The sequence below is a fragment of the Theobroma umbraticum genome, unplaced genomic scaffold (assembly GCF_002168275.2).
Source record: "Theobroma umbraticum cultivar Fairchild unplaced genomic scaffold, ASM216827v3 scaffold_30.0, whole genome shotgun sequence".
In the NCBI taxonomy this organism is placed as follows: Eukaryota; Viridiplantae; Streptophyta; class Magnoliopsida; order Malvales; family Malvaceae; genus Theobroma; species Theobroma umbraticum.
In genome coordinates, this window is record NW_018397254.1 from 8,092,388 (window position 1) to 8,117,340 (window position 24,953).

General features: G+C 35.4%; 4 protein-coding genes across 8 annotated transcripts; 1 reads left to right on the top strand and 3 right to left on the bottom strand.

Moving 5' to 3' along the window:
* Positions 1 to 338: 338 nt before the first annotated feature.
* Positions 339 to 3,050, bottom strand: LOC110411317 (TIP41-like family protein). Of its 4 annotated transcripts, none has more exons than XM_021421434.2 (8): positions 2,618 to 3,050; positions 2,404 to 2,494; positions 2,262 to 2,288; positions 2,050 to 2,163; positions 1,873 to 1,932; positions 1,730 to 1,771; positions 1,351 to 1,479; positions 339 to 559 (listed from the first exon to the last, which is right to left on the bottom strand). In XM_021421434.2, exons 1-8 carry the CDS (start codon positions 2,941 to 2,943, stop codon positions 449 to 451), a joined length of 900 nt encoding a protein of 299 aa, XP_021277109.1. In that variant the 5' UTR covers positions 2,944 to 3,050; the 3' UTR covers positions 339 to 448. The 4 variants fall into 4 exon arrangements, with proteins under 4 accessions (XP_021277109.1, XP_021277102.1, XP_021277117.1 ...); XM_021421427.1 differs by having other exon boundaries at positions 1,351 to 1,491; XM_021421442.2 differs by lacking the exon at positions 2,262 to 2,288 and having other exon boundaries at positions 1,351 to 1,491.
* A 604-nt stretch (positions 3,051 to 3,654) lies between these two features.
* Positions 3,655 to 6,326, bottom strand: LOC110411309 (putative cyclin-A3-1). Its single transcript, XM_021421414.1, has 8 exons — positions 5,933 to 6,326; positions 5,430 to 5,662; positions 5,257 to 5,332; positions 5,085 to 5,161; positions 4,922 to 4,955; positions 4,685 to 4,834; positions 4,302 to 4,436; positions 3,655 to 4,112 (listed from the first exon to the last, which is right to left on the bottom strand). Exons 1-8 carry the CDS (start codon positions 6,260 to 6,262, stop codon positions 4,041 to 4,043), a joined length of 1,107 nt encoding a protein of 368 aa, XP_021277089.1. The 5' UTR covers positions 6,263 to 6,326; the 3' UTR covers positions 3,655 to 4,040.
* A 235-nt stretch (positions 6,327 to 6,561) lies between these two features.
* On the bottom strand, positions 6,562 to 13,953 carry HAT3.1 (Homeodomain-like protein with RING/FYVE/PHD-type zinc finger domain-containing protein). Of its 2 annotated transcripts, XM_021444899.2 has the most exons (9): positions 13,784 to 13,953; positions 10,354 to 11,670; positions 9,246 to 9,411; positions 9,005 to 9,128; positions 8,785 to 8,897; positions 8,156 to 8,704; positions 7,567 to 7,902; positions 7,316 to 7,405; positions 6,562 to 7,170 (listed from the first exon to the last, which is right to left on the bottom strand). In XM_021444899.2, exons 2-9 carry the CDS (start codon positions 11,655 to 11,657, stop codon positions 7,000 to 7,002), a joined length of 2,853 nt encoding a protein of 950 aa, XP_021300574.1. In that variant the 5' UTR covers positions 11,658 to 11,670; positions 13,784 to 13,953; the 3' UTR covers positions 6,562 to 6,999. The 2 variants fall into 2 exon arrangements, with proteins under 2 accessions (XP_021300574.1, XP_021300589.2); XM_021444914.2 differs by lacking the exon at positions 13,784 to 13,953 and having other exon boundaries at positions 7,031 to 7,170; positions 7,285 to 7,405; positions 10,354 to 13,774.
* Positions 13,954 to 22,217: 8,264 nt separating this feature from the next.
* On the top strand, positions 22,218 to 24,664 carry GH3.1 (Auxin-responsive GH3 family protein). The gene is given in 7 exon segments (XM_021444915.2): positions 22,218 to 22,580; positions 22,583 to 22,706; positions 22,817 to 22,918; positions 23,013 to 23,068; positions 23,071 to 23,148; positions 23,151 to 23,582; positions 23,585 to 24,664. Coding segments are annotated over 7 exon segments (1,785 nt in total). The 5' UTR covers positions 22,218 to 22,387; the 3' UTR covers positions 24,385 to 24,664.
* The last annotated feature ends 289 nt before the right edge of the window (positions 24,665 to 24,953 follow it).

A 24,953-nucleotide genomic window follows, 5' to 3' on the forward strand; every position in this document is an offset into this window, starting at 1 on the left:
ATCAAGACACTAATCCATCAACTACAAGAAAGCATTTCAAAGACATTTCCAAGAGCTTTAAGTTTCAACATTGCATGCTGCTCTATGTTTAGCAACACATTGTAATTGCTTTCAGATTTCAACTTTCAGCAATGAGCTTCTGCACTAATATTCCAATCTGGTCTCCAGTTCCAAAAGGTCCTCTGCTTAATTTCTTTTGCAGTCTTCGCCCTTGTCATGGTTAATGTTGTAAAGGATGAAACTATGGCACCTTAAACCCAGATTAAATGGAGAATTCTAACTCTTGTTTACACACAAAATTACATAATAAAATTGGCTTGCTAATGGTACATATGAAATGCATTGAAAAAGACTTTTTCACTTATGGAATCCACCTGAATCGATCAAAGTTTGCCATGACCAGAGCATAAAAATAATTTGGATCTGTTTCACAAAGGCAATTTACAGTCTACAAGTTACCAGGGACTCTTAGCTTTTGGGTTTGATGCATGATGACAGGAAGCCTTTGGCTGATGATGCTCGGATCACTATACGAAGCAGAATCGGTAGGATATCCATTCTGCACCATAGTTAGAATACGTCAATGTTATAACATTAAGCAAGTAAGGCTGATTTTGTTCACAAGATATCTAAATCAAGTTCAATGTGCTAATTTTAGCACATTCCTTGATAGATAACATGGCAAGCTGACAATCATGTATCTAAGAACTTAACATTTTCATGAGCTCTGGTTATCAGGGCTATATAGCAAAACATTGAAATCGTGAATTCAAACAGTTTTGCCAGGGTTTAAATTTCAACAGAATACCATATTAGTATTATGCAGAGAAACAAAGTTCAACTTGAGTTAACACTTATGGGTATATTTTTCCACCTGCAATCACACCAAAAGGAGAAGGGAAAAATAGCTTCTAGAAATAGTACATTTTTAAAGTTCTCTAAACTACCATGACATGGAGAAATTTATTAAATATGGCACTGGGGGCCTAAATAAATTGACAAATTCCGTTTTCCAGAAAGGCCTAACAAAATTCTAATTAGAATACTTAACACACTGAACTAAGATCTTATAGGGAACGCCCTTTGAGAATCTTTGCAATTTTTTTTATACTTGAGAATCTTTACTATTTTCAAAATTAGTCATTTCTGTATCCTCTAACAGGTCAATTAGAACCCTTATCTTTTTGGAGAAATGAAGACAAACTATTTAAGTTGCGGCAACAAAGAGTTAAGCTTGTCACTTGAGGAAAGATAACAAGTTTCCGAGGTAACATTCACAAGTACAAGTGTATGTGAGAGGCGTGCACGCATCCAAACAGAGAGAAAGTGAGCAAGTGATCATATACTTACAGCAGATAAAGCTTGAAATGTGCCCTCTCTCCAGCATCTTTCTCGAAGAATGACAGGATTTGCACTCTCATCAAAAACACAATGCATACGGGTGTCCCTTAATCTCATTAGCACTCCATCAACCCGAAGCTGTTCAAAAACCTGAGTAAGTGGCTGAACAGGGTAATAAGTTCCAGGAGACAGAAAGTATAGGTGCACCAGCTTATATCTTCGTCAGAGTTTTTCAGGCAACCACATGAACCAAAGCTCAGATTTTCAAAACTTGTTCCAGGATAAATGGAAATAAAGGTGAAGGGGTCAAAAAACGAAAAGATTGCCAAGAAAATGTCAATCACATAGATTCGCCTAAGGAAGAGCATTATGATAGTGTCCCACTTACCCAAAATCGTAAGAGGAGGAACCAAGAACTTGGCATGACTCTCTAGAAAAAGAAAATACATAATTAGTTGTCTTCCATTTAAATCACTGAACAGATTACATCCACTTTAAAATACAACTAGTCAGAGAGATTCAACACTTTACCACTTTCACAGTTACAAGTGACACTCCATTATCAGCCAATTCATCTTCATACAAAACTACCTGCACAAAAAAAATTAGTACTTCTGTAACTGCAAACACAAGAATGTCAAGAAGAGCATATGAAATACAATGCGTCTTTTTCATTTGTGGCACCTAGTTATAATTAACAAAGCTCACCTCATCATAGAATAGAATGGGTTCTTTTAATGCTAGGGCAGCCACATCAAGCTGCTCTTCGCAATCCTCCCAATGGAGGCCTGAACTCCCCCCAGAGATTTCCCCACTTTCACGCTGATCACGATTTATAATACCAACAGAAACAGCATCATCATCATCATCATCATCATTTATGTTAAAAATCAAATTATCAAGCAAAAACAAAATTATACCTTTGTTAAAATCCCTAATTCTCGATTCTTCAACAAGAAAGTTGTAAATTTTTGCATAGTTCCATACAAAAAAGGGAACAAAACCCTAATTCAAGAATGTTTAAAAGTAAGTGACATTTAAATAAATAAAAAAAAGAGAGACCTTGTCTGCATCAAGCTCAACCATTTCACTTCCACAATAAGGAGTTGTAAACGTATAGTCATAGTCCAATATCACCTGCTGGAAGGGTTTACTGCAACATCCAAGCAATCAATTTTGCTTCACCTTTCGATATATTTAAAATAAATAAAAATAATGAAACATAAGCTAGAATGTAAATTACATAAAAAGGTTAAAAGAATATTGGCATTTTTACCTTCTGAATTTCCATTTAGCAGCAGCAGGAACTTCAACAGGAGGCAAACCTTCCTGTTTCCAACCGGCCAGAGCATCAAATGCATTAAAATGAATTTTGGTGCCGCTGCCTACGTGCTTAAGAACCAAACAACTTTCACCGAAAATCATCTCCGGTAAGTGACAAGTTTGGAGGTTTTGTTCCCATTGTTGGAGAGCCAAGGAAGTGAGAATAGAGCGATTACGAGACTCGATCTCCCAACCGCCGATACGCAATCCGCGCCTTCCATCTGTCAAAAGCTCGGCTCCCGCCGATCTTAGGTCTTTCTCGTCTACTTCCAATTCCATCTTCGCCGATTTCACCAACTTCACGCCTTTTTGCCTGCGTAGAACAACGAAGTTCTCTTCTTCGGTTTGCTTTCTGCGCAGATATTCTTCCGGGTCGGATCCTCTTTGGGCAACATGGCCTAATATAAATTTGAAAAGCCTAACTGCCCAGACATTTTGAAACCACAAGCCCAATTGATCCAGGCCTTTGAAGCCCGCTAATTTTTTTCTAAAAAATTTTCTCAAGTTAATCGAGAACAACTTTATTGTTATTCTATATTTCTATTATCAAAAGTTTACAACATTACCAGGAACAAGATAATACATTTGATGTTAAAACCTAAGTTTATCAACAACTTGGGTTTGTTATTTAGCAAGATTTAAATATAAAAATTCTTATTGTTTTGAAAAAAATACCAATAAAATTTACAATAACGAAATAGATATTAAAAACCTAATACACTAGAAAATTTGATGTTTAAGAAAACTCAAAAAAAAAAAATTAAGCCCTACCTGCAATTAAAGATAGGATTAAGATCTACACTTCAAAATTGGAGTAAGAATACCTGCAATTAAAGATAGGATTAAGATCTACACTTCAAAATTGGAGTAAGAATTTTTCTTTTGTAGTCATTGTATTCTTATTTTATTTTAATATCATATTATAAATACATCAAAAATAACATGAGAGGGTGTGATGTGCATTGATTCCTCAAGTTTTTTTGTCTCTTATACAATTTCTCATAATGGAAATCACCTGAGAAAAATAAAAGTATACCTTATTTCAGCAGTAAATGATATACAAAATAGTGGGACATTAAACAAGAAACACCAGTCCCAGTGTATGTAGCGTTATCATTTAGTATCATCCTAAGGCAATTTCATTAGCATGATTTACAAAATTAAAAGACATCCAGAACTCTCAACTTTGCCTACACAAAAAGTTGTAAGGCTTGCCAGAAACGGTAAGCACTAAGCGAGAAATTGAAACGCCACTTTCAACCAGCAGTTGAAAGACATACCCTCGTCCAAATTGAAGCATAAACTGCTAGAAGAAACTTCTCAACAGCACAGTTCAACCTACAAAGTCAATTTCTTTAGAAGGAACTTCCCTATCATCATTCCTCAACAGCCTCAAAATACCGTCCAGGAACTTCCAAAGGCGAAGACAAAGAGGCCACGCATTTAAACTGTTTCAAAGAGGATCAAGTTTCTTATCAGATTATATTGCACAAGTAGTGGTGCCATCCCTGTCTTAAACTCTGTTTTTCAATGCTCTAGATCCTTGATGTAAAATAAAAAAGCCCTGTGGCTAGTTACGAAGCTGAGCTCTACAACTACCTGAAAATACAGCATTAAACTTAAAGCCAGATGGTCACCTTATGCTGCAAATACTTTTCTGTCACAGCTCTCAAATAATTTCTTGTTCGATTCAGATGTAAGCCATGGATGGCAAGGACACATTCCTTGATGTCAGATGGTCTATAACCTGAGTAACATTCCAGTGCCTTGCTCTGCAGATCAGGTAAAAGAATCTCTTAGTGATTATTGTTTCTGCTTTTACAAATGGTCAGTGCAATCTCTACTGAAATTTTGCAATATGCAGCTATTTGCCTACAACCAGTTTGATCAATAAGATGAAAATCTGGGGAAGATATGGACCTCTCCTTCGAAAAGGATCCTTTAGAAACAGATACTACCATCCTTTAGGAACGGTTTGATCAATAAACATTCTAGAATGCAAAACAAATAGATTTCTTACCCAAGGATGTATTTTCGGTTGGATCATGAATCTTGAAAGAAAAATAGCTGATGAAGCTACTAATGATGGTAAGAATCGTAGACACCCATGATCCAGCAAACTTAGCTCCGCAAGATAACAACTCAAAAACTCCAATTGCAAATCTGGACACTAAGGAGCACACAAAGTCAGAAGAATCAGCAAAATCTATTAGTAAGGATAAAATGTAAGCATACTGATACACAAAGCTATGCTTACTTTGCATTTTTCCTGAGGAGCTCTCATTAAAATTCTGCACGCCCAACAAGAACATACATTAGTCTCACTAATTATCAGTAAGCAATCACATTTGCCGGAGGAAAGAGCATTGTTGATTAAAGGGAAAATACAAAAACCTAAAACGTTTGGACTGCATTCTTGCCTCAGAAAATTTCTAATGGTGGGAGTACCAATTTCAAAATTCAACAATTCAAGTACATCTTTCTCCATCTCCACCACCTGCAGATTTCGTAAATTTTAAGTCTAAACACAAGGAGAAAAGCAGAGGAAGGACTAAGACTAGAGACGGAAGAAATGATGAGATGTATATATACCTCTTCCTTGGTATAAGAATTATCTGTTATATAGCAAAAATCGTCAACATGCGGAGGAGTGATCTCTTCATACTTTCTGTGGCATCAGTGCATAATAATGTCAATAACAAAATGTAATGAATAATCAACCCAAGTCAAAAAAGAAAACAAGGAATCCGGGTTAACGTGTTTACGAGGCAATAAGCATGCAAGAAACGCCAAGAAGTTGTAGCTTGTTGCTACTGATAGCATGAGAAGAGAGGTATCTGTCAATGTATGACACTGTAAGATAAAGGGTGTCGGAAACGAGTTTGTATTCCTCAGTTACTTCCACCAACCACTCGATCAGAATTTCCCTCATATTCACTGTAACATCGTTCTGAACCTTCTCCATGTAATTGGGCAATGGCCTTCTTTTCTCCTCAATCTGAATCAAAATCATCATTAAAAAGACCAGCGATTGATCTTTATTATATTTTGCACCACAGATTTTTTTAATCAGATTTTTTTTTAAAAAAAAACAAGAAAACCATTTTCGAAATCAAAATTAATAAAATTAGTTAATGTTTACAAAACGCATCAAATATTTTCCTTTTGTAACACATTTCTAAAGCGATTGAAAAACAAAATATTAAAATAAAGCAAAGAGAATATTTATAAAAAATGAATATAGGAAAGCATCAATATTTGTCTTTACCTCCAAAGAGTGGAGATGTTCAAATATAGAAGATGAGAAAGTGCACTTCTTCAAATCTCGAAAGTTCTCATCAAACTCTTCGATAGATTCTTGCCTTTTTTTGTCTTTCAATTCACGCATTGGCTTCTTCTCTCTACTCGCGTCTCTCTCACTCTTGGATCTGCATTTTGGGTTCTGACTCGACCCGAGATCAGGCGAGTTGGTGAGTTCACCAAGAACGACTCGTTTCTTGGTCAAGGAAGGTTGAGGAGGAAAAGAGTGAGTCATGGGGGCTCGCTTTTTAGAAGAAGAGCACGTTAAAGGCACACGATTCTCTTGATCGACTTCCATTAGGGTGATGACTTGAAGAATTCTTGCAGAATTCTGAAAACTTCTTGCTTCTTTTCTAGGTAGTTTATTTATTTATTTATAAGAAAAGGTAAGGGTAGAGGGAAATGGCAAGGGTGCCGCCGTTTTCTGTATTTTGAAAATGATTTTTACCGCCTTTTAATGACCGTTTCTTGACGTGATCTGCTACTGATTTTTGTGCAGCAACCACAAATACGACGCCGTTTCACTGGTGCACTACTTTTCACAGCACAGCAGATGGCGGTTAATGATTGAGGAAATTAAATATTCTAAGACAAACATTTTTTTAGCATTTTCAAATCCTACCGGAGCAGGGTGCAATAAAAATAGACCTTATTAGTAAATTACAAAAGTACATCAACAAATGCTTTTCTAATGCTTGGGTTACCGTCTCAGCATAAGCTAAGAGTTTCATGGCCATGCCAACTTTGTTAATAGCGAAGGATTTCTTTTTCTTTTTTTTTCTTTTTCTCCTAGCTGTAGGTGCCTGGTTAAAATTTTTTCCTAGGACCATGAAAACAAAAGAAAAAAAAATTATGATTTTCTCAAACCAACGAATTTCTTGTCCGGAGCCTGCCTGCCTCCTATGTGCATTAACTAAAAGCTTAGCCGGGAGCATTTGCTTCTCCTCAATATCTTTTTTGAATCAAAATCAGTTGCCTGATCCTCCATTTCACCATTATGATTCATCGATTCATCTTTCTAGTTCCCGATCTTTTTCAATTTGTTTTTCCACTGTTATCACCGTCCCTCACATTCCCGCTGCCAGTAGCCTCTTTCTTTGGAAGAGTCGAACTGATGTCTTTCTCAGAAGCATTGTTGGCTATGGTCTCGTGACTAGATGGTGAATTGTTGAAGCCCCACCGAGCATTGTCAAACCATTTGCTAACCTGCACAACAAAGGAAGTTGTGTTAAGAAACAAAAAATGAAAGATAAATGCACAAAATTATGTTGATTAAGATGTGAAGTGCAAGAAAAGAGCGTGGTGTTTAAGAAAAGTGACATTTAGTTGCTGCACGGAGAGAAGCTGAGACCTGCTGGAAAGTCATATCTAGCTCTTTTGCCAAACTCTGTTTAGTGGCTCTGTCAGGATACTGATTTTCCTTGAAAGATTTATAAAGTCTCTGTACAGCAAAATATCCACCAAATTAATCTCTACTTTTTCAAAAGAAAATAAATTAGTAATCAAATTTATCTCTAGTGCTTTCACAAACAAAAGCCTGATTATAGAGAAGTTTTGCTCTTGTTCCCAAGTTGTCAAAGTTGCACAAGACACCATATTTACCTGCTTCACAGCTTCTCCCAGTCTTTTGTATGTTGATGAACCTGCTTTTTTACCACTTGAACCAGATACATAAGTGTTCCCCTGTATTTCAGCAGGTGACGAATCTGTATCTTTAAACCTTGACATCTGGTAAGTTTTTCTCCTTGGTTTCTGCTCAGTCTCTTCTGGATTCTGCTTTAAACCATCAGAAACTGACACAGTCCTACTTACAGAAACGTTTCCATTTTCTGGTGTTGACGCCAATTCTGCAGTACGTTTCTTCCTTTTTCTTGGTGCAGTGGTATCACTCCAATCTTCATCATCACTGGAACTAGAAGGAACATTGCCATACGTCTCCTGTATATACCCAAAAGAATGATAAACAAATCACAGAGGAAAGGACCAAAACTCTTTAAATGACTGAACTGCTGAAAGGACACCAAATAGAAAAGCCGTTTTGCAGTGACTCCATCATGCAGAAAGTTAAATGAACTATAATAGCAACATACCTAGGCAAGTTTCCTAAATGAAAGGGAAAAAAAATGCAGAACTGGTATATATAACAGAAGAGAGAACCATCTGTAAGATAATATTTTGAAATGACACTCACATCATATAATCTTTTGTAGTCCAACCTTTCGATGCTTCGTTTCTTAGAAATAGCAGAACCATCTTGTTCAGAAGCTGGTTCCATTATTGATAACAGCTCATCATTCATAGACTCCTTTTCACCCAGTTTAGGCTTTTGCCTCTTGGAATCTCTGGGAGCACTGTTAGCCATGGGGCCTTCATCTTTTTGAGATGTAATATCTTCTTCGAGCATAGCATCAAGATCCTCAGAATCAGATGTAAAATCTGAACTTGAACTTTCTGGCTTAACCACATCATCATGATTTGGACCATCAGGCTCATAATCATCATCCTCCGAATCATCAGATGGAAGCCCCAAGTACCGATCCACATTCGCTGGGACTTCCAATTCCTCAGATGTAGAAGTGAAATCAGATTCCTCAGAACTTGATTCATCTCCATGATCCTTCTCATCAGTTTCCGAACCATCAGGATTATAATCATTATCATCAGAATCATCTGAAGGTAGTCCAAAGTTGGGATCCTGATTTTGTCCAGCTGCAGCTACTGCTGCCTCAGGAAAGACTTTCTGTTCATAGAAAGGACTATGGTAAGGAATCGAAAAATCCAAGTACTAACCAAAGAAAAGAAAGAAGATTTGTCATTGACCTCCCAACTATCAGTGATAGAAAAACTTGTTCCTTGAGATTCATTAACCAATTCAATACAATCAACTTTGCAATCACATCCAGGGCATAACCAACCCTCATCATCGGGAGGAACTGTACCAATAGGGGAAGAGATGACCAAAAAGGCATTAATGACAATAAAACAATTCAAAACCCACAATACCAATCAATTACTATCAGGCGGGCAATCAAGATATTACTGTCTTCTTTTAGCAACGGTGGTTGCAAGCAATATTGATGGAATCCACGGTCACAAGCACCATCACAGAGTATGATATCATTGTTGGCAGACAGGTCCTTGGACCCACATTTTGCACAGAATATCTGCAATTAAAAAATTTCATGTCTAAGCATTTCTAATTCCAACACACAAATTATCATCATCAATAAGAATAGCAACTACGAATATATGAACATGACTTATAACTATGATTCTCCTACATCCTCACTGTCAATTTGTCCTTCAGAATCAAATAAAGATTCTGGAAGCTTTCCTTCAGCACATAATGAATCGATATGTTGAAATAGATCTCTAATTTTCAGTTTGCGTCGAAGAATTTCAGATGTAGCCCGTTGAAGCTCCTTCTCTGGCTTTAACTTTTCTAGGCTGCATGTTTAGACAAACAGTCCAAAGCAACATCCAGACGTTAGCTATCCATGGGGAAATGGACAATCAGACTACTCTGGTGACAGATACACAGATGTAAAGGATCAATTCAGTTCCAAAAGGTAACAACTTCGCATTTGATCCAACATTTCAACTTTGTTCTTCCTGAAAGTGTTTCCAAAAAATCTATTCTCTGAGGTTTTACACTGAATTTATTCTTCAATCTCAACAGTCAATGTATAAAGTAAGATTAACATAGTTATAAATCTATAATATGTTATTGTGGGATCAATCTACAAGTGCGTTCATTAGAAACGCTATAATGGTGGAAACAGTAGATTTTACTATTAAGAATACACTTAAGTTTCAAATACTTTCTTCCTATTTGATGAATACTGTCTCTGGGAAAGTGCATAAGGATGTTTTTAAGTCAATATCTATTTAATAAATAATAAAATAGAGAAAACGATGGAGAAGAATTATATACTGAATCAAAGAGACTGATGGTGAAAACAATAAGAGATGAAAACGACAACGTGAGGAAGATGCTAGAGAGTAATGATGAAGCTTGCGCAAAGCCAAATAAGTACACAAGCCCAGACCCTTGACACTAATTCTGTTCATGAGGAAGAAGATTCAATACTAAGCTTTTATATTCTTGTCATTCCAACAACTTTGGAATTGGTATTAGACATTATATTCTCAAAGTAATATATGTTGATGGTGGTAAGCAAGTAATGGACCATCAGACAGTGAAAAGTACAAGGTATGTTAAGATGATTAAACTCATATTTGCTTTGTCCTCCCTTCAACAATTATATCTAATCAGGAACATATCAGATTTAAGATCAAGACAAACATTTTGCGATAATGTCATGACAATTAGATCATAAACAACATTAGGGCAAAGAGATACAAGATAAAACAGTACAATAAACACACCTTAGTCCCTTCCAGCCTTCTGTAGAATATGCAGCAATCAGGCTCCGCTCATAGTTTATTCGATTCAATAAATACCTAAGATGTGTCCTGATTCTTGAAAATTCATCAGCAACTTCTCTTTTTGCCTTCCTCCTCCTCCTCTTCCTTCTTTTTTGCTGCTCACTAGAGCCAACATCAGCCAAATTATTGCTCGACTCGGTAGCTTTAGGTTTCTCTTGCAATTTTGAGCGCAAAACTCTATCACTGCTTCTCAAAGATCTTAGCATATACTTTTTCTTTATTGTTTTTGAAGTTTTTCCAGCCCTGCTTCGGCCAGAATTCTTGAGTAAATTCTTAGGCTTTGTCTCATGCTGTTCCGCACAAGAATTTTGGGCCATGTCTTCACAAGGGAGCCCTGATTGCTGAGTGCTAGGATTTCCCTTGGCAAATTCTTGGGGCAATCCTAAAGGTTCAACAAGAGGACTTTTACTAGACTGAATAACATTGGTCACGCCTCCAGGAGGAGATTGTAAGTGTCCACCACAATGACTCTTGCCCATATCTTCAGGATTCAGTTGCAAGGCTTGATTAGAAACATTAGAAGATGCTGCAATATTACTTTCTTCTATACCATTAGGTAAACTTTCAGAATCAAGCTGTTGTCGTTGCTCTGGTGATTCACCAAGTTCCTTACATACATTTCCAGAACCAAAGTCAACTGTTGGCTCTGAACTAACGAGTTGAGGACATGAAAGTTTATCAGTGTTGGTGTGTTTACTTGAATCTTCTGGCAATAGTCCTAAACTTTCAGTAATAGCATTCTCGGACAAACCTTCAGAAAATGTCTGCAACTTTTTAGCAGGAAGGTCACAAACCAAAGTGCAGGCTTCTTCAAGTTCATTTTGAACAATTTCAGAACCAGGTTGATGCTTCTCTTCTGATGTTTCGCTGTGCATATATTCACAACCATACTCATGTGTCTTTCCTGATACAGTTTCTTGAGCATAAAAACTTTTATCAGTATGATTACGCCCCATCACACCTTTAGGAAGCAGTCCCGAATGTTCAGGGGAAGAATTCTTAGCCACATACTTAGGAGATCGTTCATGAAGGCCAGAGCTAGATACACCAGTGGCATTTTCTGCAGATTCATTTTGTGTTGCTGCATAGCCACATTGATTTTTATTTTCTGAAAGTTCAGTAAGTAAATATTCGCTGCCAAATTCATGGGCCTGCTCTGATGTACTTTCTTCAGGGCAAAAATGGTTTCCTTTTGTACTCTTAGCTTGTGATGGAGAAACGCCCATATGTTCAACCTTGATCATATCAGTTAGAAGGCTAACAATGACACATACCAGCACCCATATTACCACAATAAGTTGGGAATATTCAATATAACAAATAAACAAATTAATAAGTTCAACAGGACACATGGTAAAATTATTTAGTTGACAGAATCCAAAGATCCAAACATACAATTTAAAACCCAAAGTAATATACATTTCACCTTAAATTGATATAAAAAAGAACAAGTCTTAACAATCACAAGAACTAAGAATCTTTTGCGTTGCATTCCATGCACCAGCAGCAGATGATCTACAATCTAATTTAGCTAACGAAATTCTGAGAGAGAAAGAGAGAGAGATTACAGGGATCAACATTAATTAACCAACCAAAAAGAGTAAAATATCAATTATGGACAGCTTAATGCTACGACAGACACAAATCACTCACGAGGAAACTCAAAAAAGGAAATAACAATGAAAATAATAAAAACTCATGAGACATTATGCTTTATTAGAAACCAAATTATTGCGAGGCTTCTACTTGGTTGGTGATAAGCTACTGATTAAAGTTCATTGGACAGCAACGAAACTTATCTTAAACTAAAAGTGACATGGGCAAACAATTATAAGTTAAATACAACCAAAACCAGTTTAACGATAAATATTACCATTTATTTCTCCAAGCTAGACCCTAACAAAAGCTGCCCAATGCAACTCTGTTTATTTATATCTTTGAACATGGAAAACGCACCATAAAAAATGACTGCACTATTCATAAGGGGGAAAAAAGGGAAAAACCTACATGTCTACCAATGTAATCCATAGTAATTATAATGAGAAGCTTCAAGAGATTTCATTGATTCTCAACAACAATGATAATTCAACTCCCTAATACACCAAATTTGAGCTTGTTTCCCAAGAAAATTATGATTTTTCAAATAACTCTGGGGAAATCAAGGGAGGGGGAAGAGGAGGGGAAGGAAAGTAATTTCACCAAATTGCAACTGCAGTACACATCCAACCAACCATGTATCACAAAACTTTTTTTCCTTTTTTAGGAAAAAAAAAGATGCTTTAAACATGCTGAGCAAAAGCTAAAAGTGCTAATGGACCTCATCGAAGCTCCTTTTATATCAAACTATGACTTTAGTTACATAATTTTAATATAGCTATCAAATATTTTGATTTGTGGAAGATCACCAATGCCACTAAATGTTCTTACTTCTTAATTAGGTTGATCATAATAAAGGTACAATAAGCAACTAAAACTAGGGAGCAGAAGCAATGGCAACTCGAAAGTTTACTGGGAAACAATGTAAAGAAGTCAACATATTATATACAACACCAGATGTCAAAAAGATAACCCAAGAACAAATTGGTCAGAGCGGACTCCAAAGAAAGTGCCATTTAAAAAACCAGTATCTCCTAAATTTGGAGGTGCATCACTATTTTTCAATTGAAAACAGCCAAACACTGAATTACAATTATTTCCTCAACTACGAGTCATTGCATACCCTAACTTAACTTTCCATTCATAACTCAGCACCATTCATGCAAATGAGAATATTGCATTTTCAAATGTGCATCTCTTTAATTCACTATCAAAATCATATACAAGATATTACTTTAACTAAACAGAAACCAATCTTTCCAGCATTTTAAAAAAATCTTCAATATCTAGGTGTCATTTTCTAAATCAAACCCTAGATGGTAACATCATTCAGTCCCATTTAACAAAAATTGCTCATTTCCAGCTTTTAATGGTTAAGCTTACACCGTATCCGAAGCGTAATGAAACTTAATGAAAATAAAACCTAGACTGAACACTCTAGTAACCTAAGCTAAGATTATTAGCTCCGTAAAGAAACAATGAGATATAAAAGATTTGAAAACTTTCGCATCCTTCTATATTTTTAACCTCGGTTTTCTCAGCAACCAAACAAAGATAGACAAAGAGAAGAAAAATAAACGAAGCAAGAAGAAAAGAAAATGAAAAGCTTAACGAAGACGGCATTTTGGATATTTTGTTTTACAAGTGCGAGCAACAGAAGCATTAGATTCGAAATGATTAGCGCTCGAACTTTCTCGGTGATTTTCTTTTCTTTCCCTTCAACCAAAAAAACAAAACCAACCAAACAGAAAAAGTTGTTTTTGAAGGAACTGACCTTGAATCTCGTGCGTTTTGCAAATATTCAGAGAGAGAAGGGAGATTCTTGAGCAGCGATGATAGAAGAAGAAGGAGCGAAGGGGAAAAAAAAAGAAAAAAAAAAAAAGAAAAATGCGGTGGGGAGAGAGAGAGTGGAGTGTCTGCGTAACAATAAAAAGGGCCTGTAATTCTGGGCCACCGTCGCGGAACGAGAGAGAGAGAAAGAGAGAGAGAGAGATAGAGAGGGCTCGTTTAGTTTCTTTGCTATTCTGCGCTTGCGGCGTAGAATGTCCTTTCCCACTTTCCATGGGCTGGGCCGCTTCTTCGGCCTTTTTTTTTTGTTAAATTTAACTGTTAATCCTTTAAGCACTAAGCACTCATAATATAATTTATATTTGACCTGTTAAGGGTGTATAATATTTGTATATTATCATTTAATTATAAAGTATTATTTTATAAAGATATAAAAATAAAAGTTTAAAAATATTCAAAATATATATTTAAATATATGAATATTTACTTTTAAAAAAATTTTAATTTTATTTATTAATGAGATAATAAAGTTTAGTTCATTTATAATGTACAGAAATTATACTTTAATAATATATCAAATACAAATTTATTAAAATAAAATTAATAATTTATAAAAAAATAGAAAAAAAAACTACCAAAATGATTTTTATGAAAATTTTTATGTGAGAATTTTCATAGTTAAGGTTCAATCTCCAACAAAAACAAGATATTTGGTAACTTCAATCAAGTAACCTTAACATCTACCTGCAACACGTCATAAGGTTGTAGCGATAATATTGCATGGGTTCTCCTTTTATCTTATTTGGGCCCGGCTAATTTTAGTAGCGAATAGTAACTTTATGATCAAGATATATAATTCAAGAAAAATATTTAGTTTATGCGACATAAATTAAATTAGCATAACGTCATTTACAATACTTTGAAAAATATTGTTTATTTAAAATGAGTGAATGCGGTAGAAATAAATAATTATTCATGCAATGATATAAACAATCAAGACAAAAAAGAATGCAGCAAAATAAATAAAATGAAACAAAATAATGTAAATAGCATACTTTTAATCATGTGACTCATGATGGTCGACTAACAATAGAATTAAGAGTAAATAATCCCAAAAATATTAAAAGTAGTAGTAATAGTCATATATATATCTTAGTGGAGAGCTCATTATGCTACATATATAAATATGTTTATTGGCTGTAATTTTCATTTTTGTATTCGGAATTTTAACGTTGGATTGCCATTTATTTATTCATTTGGAGTAATAATTAAAAATATTTACCAAATTAAAAAACAAAATTAAGATATTCATCTAATAGTCAAATGCAAGCAATTTAATTTGTTTGAACAAAAAAAAGGATATATTTAGAATTTCACTCTATAATTTTAATTTTGAAATTTGGTTCTTAATTATTTATATAAAGTATAATTAATTGAATTGAAATTTATTTACATATGGCAACAAGGATGGATATTTAGAAGTAAAGAAATGTAATTAATTTAGTCAAATATTTATTTTTTGAAAAAATAAAGATGTATTATATCAAATAAAATGTATGATTTAAAAAATACATGATGCTAAATTAAATTATTCATGCGTCATACAAACAAACCATTCACTTGAAACTATTTCTTTTTTGAAAGAGGTTCTGTTTTTACGTCACATGTAATTTGATTTCATACAAGTTTTTTTTTTTGAAAATAAAAAAATTGAATTTTATACAAATTAAAAATTGCAAATTTCGTCCCTCAAAGTTAAATATAAATTTTTATATTTTGTTTTGTCTGGGGTGAAACTAGAAAGAGAGTAAATGAGACTAGAGTAGAATTGCACACTAAATTAAAATTAATATACTTACCATGCAATATCTAAGCATTTGACTCGCGATAGAAAAACACAAATTAAGTAGAAATTCAACTACCTTCTTCCAATAAAAAAACAAAAATTTAGAAAAAAAATGGGGGGCTTTTGCTTTTGCCTTATATTTGTTGGATTATCTCTATTAAAAGATTATTTTTGTGATATATCTCTTGGTTCTTGACCCCGAAAGCTGAAGCATATAATAATCAACCCGAAGTATAGATTCAGCCAAAGAAAAGAAACTTGTAGTGTACAGAGAGATAAAGTGATGCACCCCAATCCGCCAATGCTTCGGGTTTTAATGCACAGACTTCTCGCAAGTCTTGTTATGATTAAAAGGTTTGACAGATGGGTTCGGTTGATCACGAAGAAAGATTTGGCAACTCCATCAACAATTTTGCATTGACCACTTTTTGCTGCCGTCTGATTAATCACCGAGAAACAATGAAAACGAAAGACTGTTAAAATATTAAGGATAAAGGACATCATCATCGTGCTTTTTAGTGTTGGCTGGTGGGTTTCTACGAAACTCAACTCAAAGCTACTCACCGATGCCGACTGGCTAGTTTCATGCACTGCACTCAAACCTGAGGTGGCAACTTTTTACTTTTTCAGCAAACCAAATCAATAAAAGCACCACTTACATTTAGAAAAGTTCATTCGTACTTTAAGTAGTTGTGCTATGTCAAAGTATTTGATGAAAATAATGAGTTTATGGAATAAATAGTTTGGGTTATTAGATCAATGCGCAGCCGTGTAACGTACACACTCTTATTTGCCTTTTAAAAACATTCAAATTGGATTAGAATATTGGAATCACCCACTTATTTTGACTGACTTTTTCTTTTTACGCTGGAAAACATACCCAAACTTTCCACCATTTTCATCCCTGAATTTAACCCAAATCGGTCCACGTGTCCTAATTTTAACCCCTTTTTCACGCAAATTTGAACTCAGCAGTCAAAGAACGTGCGAAAGATGGAGTTTCGGAGAAGCAAGTGAAAGCAAAAGTCCAAGTTTGGGTGTTCAGCGTTACATTTACGTTCTGTCAAGTCCCACCAGCTGTTGTCCTTTAACGAAGCCCCGGCGAATCGAGCCAAGGCAAAAACAGCAAACAAACAACAAAGTCACAACTATAGTCTATAGACCAACATTCAAATACTGACAACAATGATGGTGCGGGATGGAAAATTCCGTTGAAGACGAGTGTGCATCATCTAGTTATTTAATTATTATTTTTTATAGTTTTTATGATGTGAAAAATGTAGAAAGAAAAATGCTATGGTCACTAGCACTCGGAGAAAAAACATTTTCATTCTTTTTTTTTTTTAAAAGAAGCATATTTATCATTTTTAAAAAATAAATATTCTTATCATTTTCATTAAATGAGTGATCGAATTACATTTACACTAACAAGTAATATTTTAATAAATCAACAGTCAATTATAACAAGTTATATTGCTATTTTAAAAAAAGAATATATATTTTTAATATGTATTTAATTTTATCAAACAAGTAATTCATTATTCTTAATAAACTATAAAATTGAAATACATGATCTAAATGAATAGAATATGAAATCCAACAATTTAATTAATCAAATACAAATTGTATGGAAAGATAAATATTTGAATGACTAGAATTCAAAACACGTATTTATAATTTGTATGTTTAAATTTCACGAGTTGAATAGTGAATTTTTGAAATGAGAGAAAGGCCATTTCTTTTTCTTTTCTTTTTTTTTGAAATTAGTTTTGGTGCAACGAATTTTTCATATGTAACAAAAGATTGTCGCGTGAAAGCAGCACTAGTATAGTAGTGTTGCTGATCCAGTACTCAAGTAACAATAATGATGCTGTGGAATACTTATAAGAATGCATTACAACCGTTTTGATTGTGATATTATATTTGTAATATTGCACAAAATGCAAAAAGAGAAATGGTACTAATATTGGGGAGTATTCACAGTAAGACCTCGATGGTACTTTATAGAGTTTGCACACGACAAGTTTTACTTTGACTTAATGTTATGAGATATAGTTGAAATTTCAAAAGTATTTCGTGTCATTTAATCATTCTTATTATATTAGTAATATACGCTCTATGCTGTGCTATTTAAAAATGAAAAATTAAAAAAAAATTATCAATTAAATTTTATAAGATATATTTAAAAATTACTTTATTCAATTATTTAAGAGAATATTTATTAATAACCCAAAATTAAAAAAATGCACCATTTTATTTCATTTTATTAATTAACAATTATAAAACGAGGCAAAAGTCGTGTGTCATGTACGATTTATTGAAATCAGATTGACTGTGAAGCAATATAATATAAACTGGTGGTGCCAACACCAAGCCAAGTGCGCAAATTAATATTTTGGGTAAACGTCCCTTCTCCCCGCTTTTACACCACGTGAAAACGGGCAAAGAGGAAGCATCCTTCACGCCGGGGTGGCGCTATTGCTCCATAGAAAAACATTTCCACGTGCGAACTTCTATGCCAAATCATTGGCAAGTAGACTTTTGACTTGAAAAAACCGTGAGGCCACAACTTTGCCGGTTCTCACTTTCCTCTGTTCCTTCTTAGTTCCACGTTAACTCCACTCCCCCACTTCTGCAATATTTTTTTTTTCTCTTTTTGCTATTGAGACTATATATAAATTATTTTTTTCAAACTATTCCAAATAGTTGCCTTTCCTTTTCCTTTGAATACGAGGAATCTCATTTGCATTGTTTCACGATCTAAATATTAAAACTCATAATGGAAGTAAATATTTGAATTTGGTTAGATTGAACGTGTGAAGTATAAATACATTTACTCATCTTCTTTTGAAATTCAAGTTTAATATTTTAACAATAAGATTTTAAATTTTAGTAATTGGAATATTTCTTTAAAATACAAAAATTAATTAATGAATTAATTAAGTAGGCAGAGCTTTGACTCTTTTTTTAAATTGTCCGTTTGTCATTATGTGTTTGGTTGTTGGAGGTCCAAGGAAGCAGCTAAATAATCTAGCATGAGAAAAGATTTGATAAAATCATGTGCATATTTTTTGTGTTAGACTTTAAAAGTCGGTTGGAATTTTGGTTTGATGGCTGCGATTATAATGCGGCCCTTTTGACTGGAAATTAAGGCGACCGACTCCCCGGTTATTTAAACGTATCCCGTAACGCAATCCAACCGCAAAAATTATAGAAAAAGGAAAGACAATTGTGGGAGGCGCCTTCTAGTTTGAAACATTCTCCTCCATGTATTTTTGGCCCTTTTGTTAAATCGAAAGAGACAGTCAGTCATTACCTCAGTTGTTCATGAATCATCATGTTATAATCAACAAACAACATAATAAGTTTTAGAAGAATACCCCTTTAAAAACAGTTTATATTCTATATTAATTTTGTACAATAAAAAAGAAATCTATATATTAGTGCTTATAACACATTGAAATGCGTTATTATGTAACATATTTAATTGTCAAATTGTTACATATTTATATTCCACCTCCCTCGATCTAAAACAAACGCGTAGAATTGGGTAGAACACAAACTTGTCCACCATAGGGTATAGCTTGTAGCTTTGTCCGCAAGATTTATTGCCGAGACAATGAGGTTCACATGCAAATGCAAGCTTTCCTAGCTAGTCAAGTCAGTGTTGCTCACCTCCGAAGGTGCGTTACTAATTATTGACCAGCACAACTTCTCGAATCTTAATCTTAGATGAGTTGTACTTACTGTACGGCCCCTTTTTTTCGCAACTTGTATAAAACAACATTAACTTCTCGTTGGACACAAGAGGCAGAGCTCCCAATTTTCGTTTTTATCTTTTGTCTCTTCATTGTTGCTTTGCCTCGGGAAATGGAAAAATTCATTAGGAACGATGGTTTTAGGTTATTAAAATTTAGATATGTTTACCTTAATTGCATATATGGTAATTGGTAAATTAAATCATTGAAATAATTCTTTTTCCTTTTTACATTTTAATTACTTACATGATTTAAAATTTATAACTTTATGATAAAAAAATATTTATAATTTACAAATGTTACGTATGTTTTTCACAGATTCGAATGATTACTTTAATAATTGAAACATAGAATTTATTTGATTTATACAAAATTATCTGTTGCACTAGTTCACTGTTGATCTACACATAATCAAATTAAGATGTATACTTAACATAATCTGATCAGACGAGAATATGTTGGTTAATGGGTGGTCCCGAGCCGTAAAAGGGTTCAACAAATGAAAGGAAAAAGGCCCTCATACATGTCCCCTTAGTCCTTTCTTTTGGACAGCTGCTAACAAGTCATTTTCGCCGAAGCTAATTTTTCCATAAAAACCTAACCACGAAAACAAAGCAAAAGACGCCCAATACTTTGCTATTCTCCCTGCCTAATCAAAAGTCATCTCCATCTCCAACTTGACAGTTGAGGGGTTGAATTTCATTTATAATTAGATTACGTTTTTTTCTTCCCTTCAAAATGCTTCCAAAGTTTGACACACATCAAACGGACTCTTCAAAACCAGCAAGAAAACCCTGGCTTTTGCCATCGGTACACGCTATCACTTTGGTTTTGTGTTGCAGTTATGTGCTACCAAGTCTACAATAATTAGTTAATTTAGGTGACAAAGTTTGGAATTATCTGGGCAACTTTCCATTTTTTCTCTACATATTTTAGTAGTATTTGTATACTTATTACGGGACATTGTTCCACAATTTCATGTCGTGTTATTCGTTGGTTTTTATCGATTCGTCACGAATAAGTCATCCCCATTGAAAACAATAACAACTGCAAATTTAAAAAAATAATGCATTGCAAGGGGAAATAAACAAAAAATTAAACATGTATGGTGACCTTAATACAAGCATCCATTTCTTTACTTATTTTTCAACAGAAGAATAAGGATAATGTAATGTCGGTTAAGCCGTCTTATTTATTTAAGATTCTGACGGTTACTAATTAATAGTCTTCCTGACCAAAAGCAGACGTGCTCACTATTTTTAATAGCCAATACTTCAAATATTTTATGGTGTTTATGACACATTCATAAAAGAACAGAACCTTTCTAGTAGTACCCTTTTGTTATTACAACTTAGTCTTAGTATTTTCATTGCAACTTTCAATGTATTTATTAGAAAAAAAAATTATACTAATTTCTCATGCAAGAAAATTGTAATATCAAGACAACATTCCACATCACCTGGATGGTTTGTTTCCGTTTCCATATAACGTAGAAACAAAAATTGTCAGGATGTTCCATACAGCGCTGTCGGTTTTAGGTTTTTCGCGTATTTCCTGTCCTCTTAAGCTAGAAAATGCTAAAGATTACGTCTAGTATTTTCTTTCACGTAATTGAAGCAACGTCGAAGAATCAAAGAACTAGTTAAATTTAGGTTAACTGCACGGGAAACGTTTCCAAATGCTACACTCCTTCGTCCTTGCAAAATGCGAATGTTACTACACATTAATGTAACTTTATGAATCGTCTTTAATGTTTGTCCCCAACTTTTATACATGTTTTCTTGTAAACCAAAGCGAGGCGGAGGAGAGGAAGATGAAGAGAATTAATTGAAAAGCAACTATAGAGGAAATGAACCACACGTGATTGCCTCTCCATTTGATTTGGTATGACACGGGAACTTCAAATAAAGTTTTTTGCCCTTTTGTCCGCTTTAAGTATGTATACTATTATTATATATGGAAGTCCAATTAATATAATATAAGCCCAAATTGCAGCTCTTATTAGTATTTAATGAAAGGCGTCCCTGTCCTTTAAGCAACAGAGACAAAATAATGCACTTTTAAAAAAGGGTAAAAAGAAAGAAACAATAAAATTGAACAAAACAACTTATTCTTATGATTCATTAATGTAGGAGAAAAGGGGAAAGAGAGTGGTGATGTAAGCTGGTCATAAACTTTATTTTGCAATAGTCTTTTGGGAAAATAATTTTTGGCCGGTTATTTTTCCAGAGCTGAATTTGGCTTTAATGGCAGTGGGCAGTAGTAATAGACACAAGGGCTTTTTCAGAATTTGGGCTATCGGCAACAAAAAAAAAAAAAGGGTGCAATAAGCATAGGCACCTGTCTCACGTGTGGCAGCCCATCGTTATCAAGGCCAACAATTTTACCCGAAAGCACCGCGTGGTTGTATGACGCGTAGCCTCTGTTTCATCCCTGTGCTCCGCTGACATGGCGGTCAGAGAACCCCACATGCCTGCCTCATTTCGTGCCATGTCTACGTGTTGTGGCCCCCACCTTGTCTCCTCCCAGCACTACATTTCAGTAGACAAAGAAATAAAATCTTCCTGCACCTTTTTGCTCTTATTTTTATCCCCCTCCCTAACTCTTTTATTTTTTTTCTTTTTAATTTTCAATCAAGAAAATGTGTATATACCCTTTTTCTATTGTTTTTATTTTCTCCACTTTCCACAACTTCTCCGCATGAGTCCGTCAGCCTCCTTCCAAGCTCCCGCCCTTTGTAGGTCCCATATTGACATGGCAGATAACGTGGCACTTCACTTCCAAGTCCTGGCCTTCCCTATATAAAGCCCCTTCGGCCTTCCCAACCTCATCACAGATTCGCAGTTCACAGCCCTTCCTCTTCCTCTCCCTCCCTATAACATACTTCCTCTTTCATTCTCTTGAATTACTTTTCTTTTTTCTCTCTACAATCCAACGCTTTAATTTTTTTCCCTCTTAACAAATTTAATAAATTCTCCCTCTTGAAATGGCTGTCGATTCCGCTCTCTCATCTCCGCTGGGTCCACCAGCATGCGAGAAAGATGCAAAAGCTTTGCAATTCGTCGAGGAAATGACTAGAAGTGCCGATGCTGTTCAACAAAGAGTTCTGGCAGAAATCTTAAGCCGAAACTCCCAAACTGAGTACCTCAGAAGGTTCAAGCTCAATGGTGCAACCGACGAGACACTTTCAAGTCCAAACTTCCAGTGATTACGTACGAGGATCTTCAGCCTGAAATCCAGCGTATTGCTAATGGTGACCGTTCTGCTATTTTATCAGCCCACCCCATCTCTGAATTTCTCACCAGGTTCGTATATATGAACTATACGATCACTTGTAGTCTTTAAAGAAAAAGGAAAAATGGAATATACTAAATAATTTGATGCTGATGTTTGAATTTCCTGGAAAATTGTGCAGCTCCGGGACTTCAGCTGGTGAGAGGAAACTCATGCCAACAATTAAAGAAGAGCTAGATCGCCGTCAGTTGCTCTACAGTTTGCTCATGCCAGTAATGAATCTGTGAGTATTTTAAAAATGATAGGCTGTAGACATTAGTAATTAGCTTGTGTTTTCTTTCTCCTTTTAATAATGGAACGCGCTTCCTATGTAACAGTTATGTGCCGGGCTTGGACAAAGGCAAGGGACTTTACTTCTTGTTTGTGAAATCAGAAACAGGACCCCAGGTGGTCTCTTGGCTCGTCCTGTGCTGACCAGCTACTACAAGAGTGAACATTTCAAGACACGACCATATGACCTTACAATGTTTATACCAGCCCCAACGAAGCCATCCTCTGCGCCGACTCCTTCCAGAGCATGTATACCCAGATGCTCTGTGGGCTCCAGGAACGCCAACAAGTTCTCCGCGTTGGCGCAGTGTTTGCCTCCGGCCTACTCCGCGCAATCAGGTTCCTTCAACTGAATTGGCAACAACTCACCCAGGATATTGAAACAGGTTCCTTGAGTCCAAAAATCACCGACCCTTCACTAAGGGAATGCATGGCTAAGATCCTGAAACCCAACCCTGAGCTTGCTGAGTTTGTTCGCCAAGAATGTTCAAAGGACAGCTGGGAGGGAATCATTACAAGAATTTGGCCCAACACAAAATACCTTGACGTTATAGTAACTGGAGCTATGGCACAGTATATTCCGACCCTCGATTATTACAGCGGTGGAGTACCTTTAGCAGCACCATGTACGCTTCATCCGAATGCTATTTTGGCTTAAACCTTAACCCCATGTGCAAACCATCAGAAGTTTCCTATACCATCATGCCAAACATGGCCTACTTCGAGTTGTTACCCCACGATCCTAACTCAGCTGGGTTTACACGTGACTCGCCTCCTAAACTCGTTGACCTTGTCGATGTGGAAGTAGGAAAAGAATACGAGCTTGTAATCACAACCTATGCAGGTTTATGCAGATACCGAGTAGGTGACATTCTCCGAGTCACTGGATTCCACAACTCAGCCCCGCAATTCCATTTCGTAAGGAGGAAGAACGTGTTGCTCAGCATTGACTCGGATAAAACCGACGAGGCTGAGTTACAAAAAGCTGTTGAAAACGCTTCTCAATTGTTGCGTGAGTTCAACACCAGTGTCGTCGAATACACGAGTTATGCAGACACGAAAACGATTCCTGGTCACTACGTGATATACTGGGAGTTGCTAGTGAAAGACTCGGTTAACTCGCCTAGTGATGAGGTCCTGAAACAATGTTGTTTAGCAATGGAGGGGTCGCTCAACTCAGTGTACCGACAAGGCCGAGTTGCGGATAACTCAATAGGTCCACTGGAAATCCGAGTGGTAAAAAGTGGCACATTTGAGGAGTTAATGGATTACGCCATATCAAGAGGGGCTTCCATCAACCAGTATAAGGTTCCGAGGTGTGTTAACTTCACTCCAATCATGGAGTTGCTCAATTCTAGGGTGGTATCGGGGCATTTTAGCCCAGCTTTGCCGCATTGGACCCCGGAAAGGAGAAGGTGATTTACTGATTTATTTAGGCACCGACCAGATTAAGTCAATGAGAATGGTTTATATTTGTAGATTCTCTTCGTTTTTATTTTTTAATTTACTTGAGGGTTTCCTTTCTTTTTTTTCCTTTACCCTTTCGGAGTAGCTTTTGGTAAAGGTTAAAAGTGTAAGTTGATTAGGATGTTTCAGGGTCAGGTTTTGTATTTTGATTCAAAGGATGTGAGCTGAAGCTGATGTCTGTCCACTGAATGGTTTCTTTCATGTAATGGAACAGATAAGGTTTCTTTTGAAACATGCTGATCTTTCTCTGCCTTAATATCCTTTGTCCTTGTCTTTTGTTTTCAACCTTTGTTTTCTTTGCGAAAGGTACAGCACAATGTTATCAATTAACAAAAATGAGAAGAAGGGGGGAAACCAAAGTAGTCTAGGCAAGCCAATTGAATGGAGTAAATGAATTTTGTACCCCAAAGCGTAGGGAGGAGAAGCTTTTCAGCGGGATAAATAATTAACTAACAAAAGATTTATATATATAGATGTAGTTTTGGTTGGAATTTAAAAATTTTGCGGACAATTGTTTATCT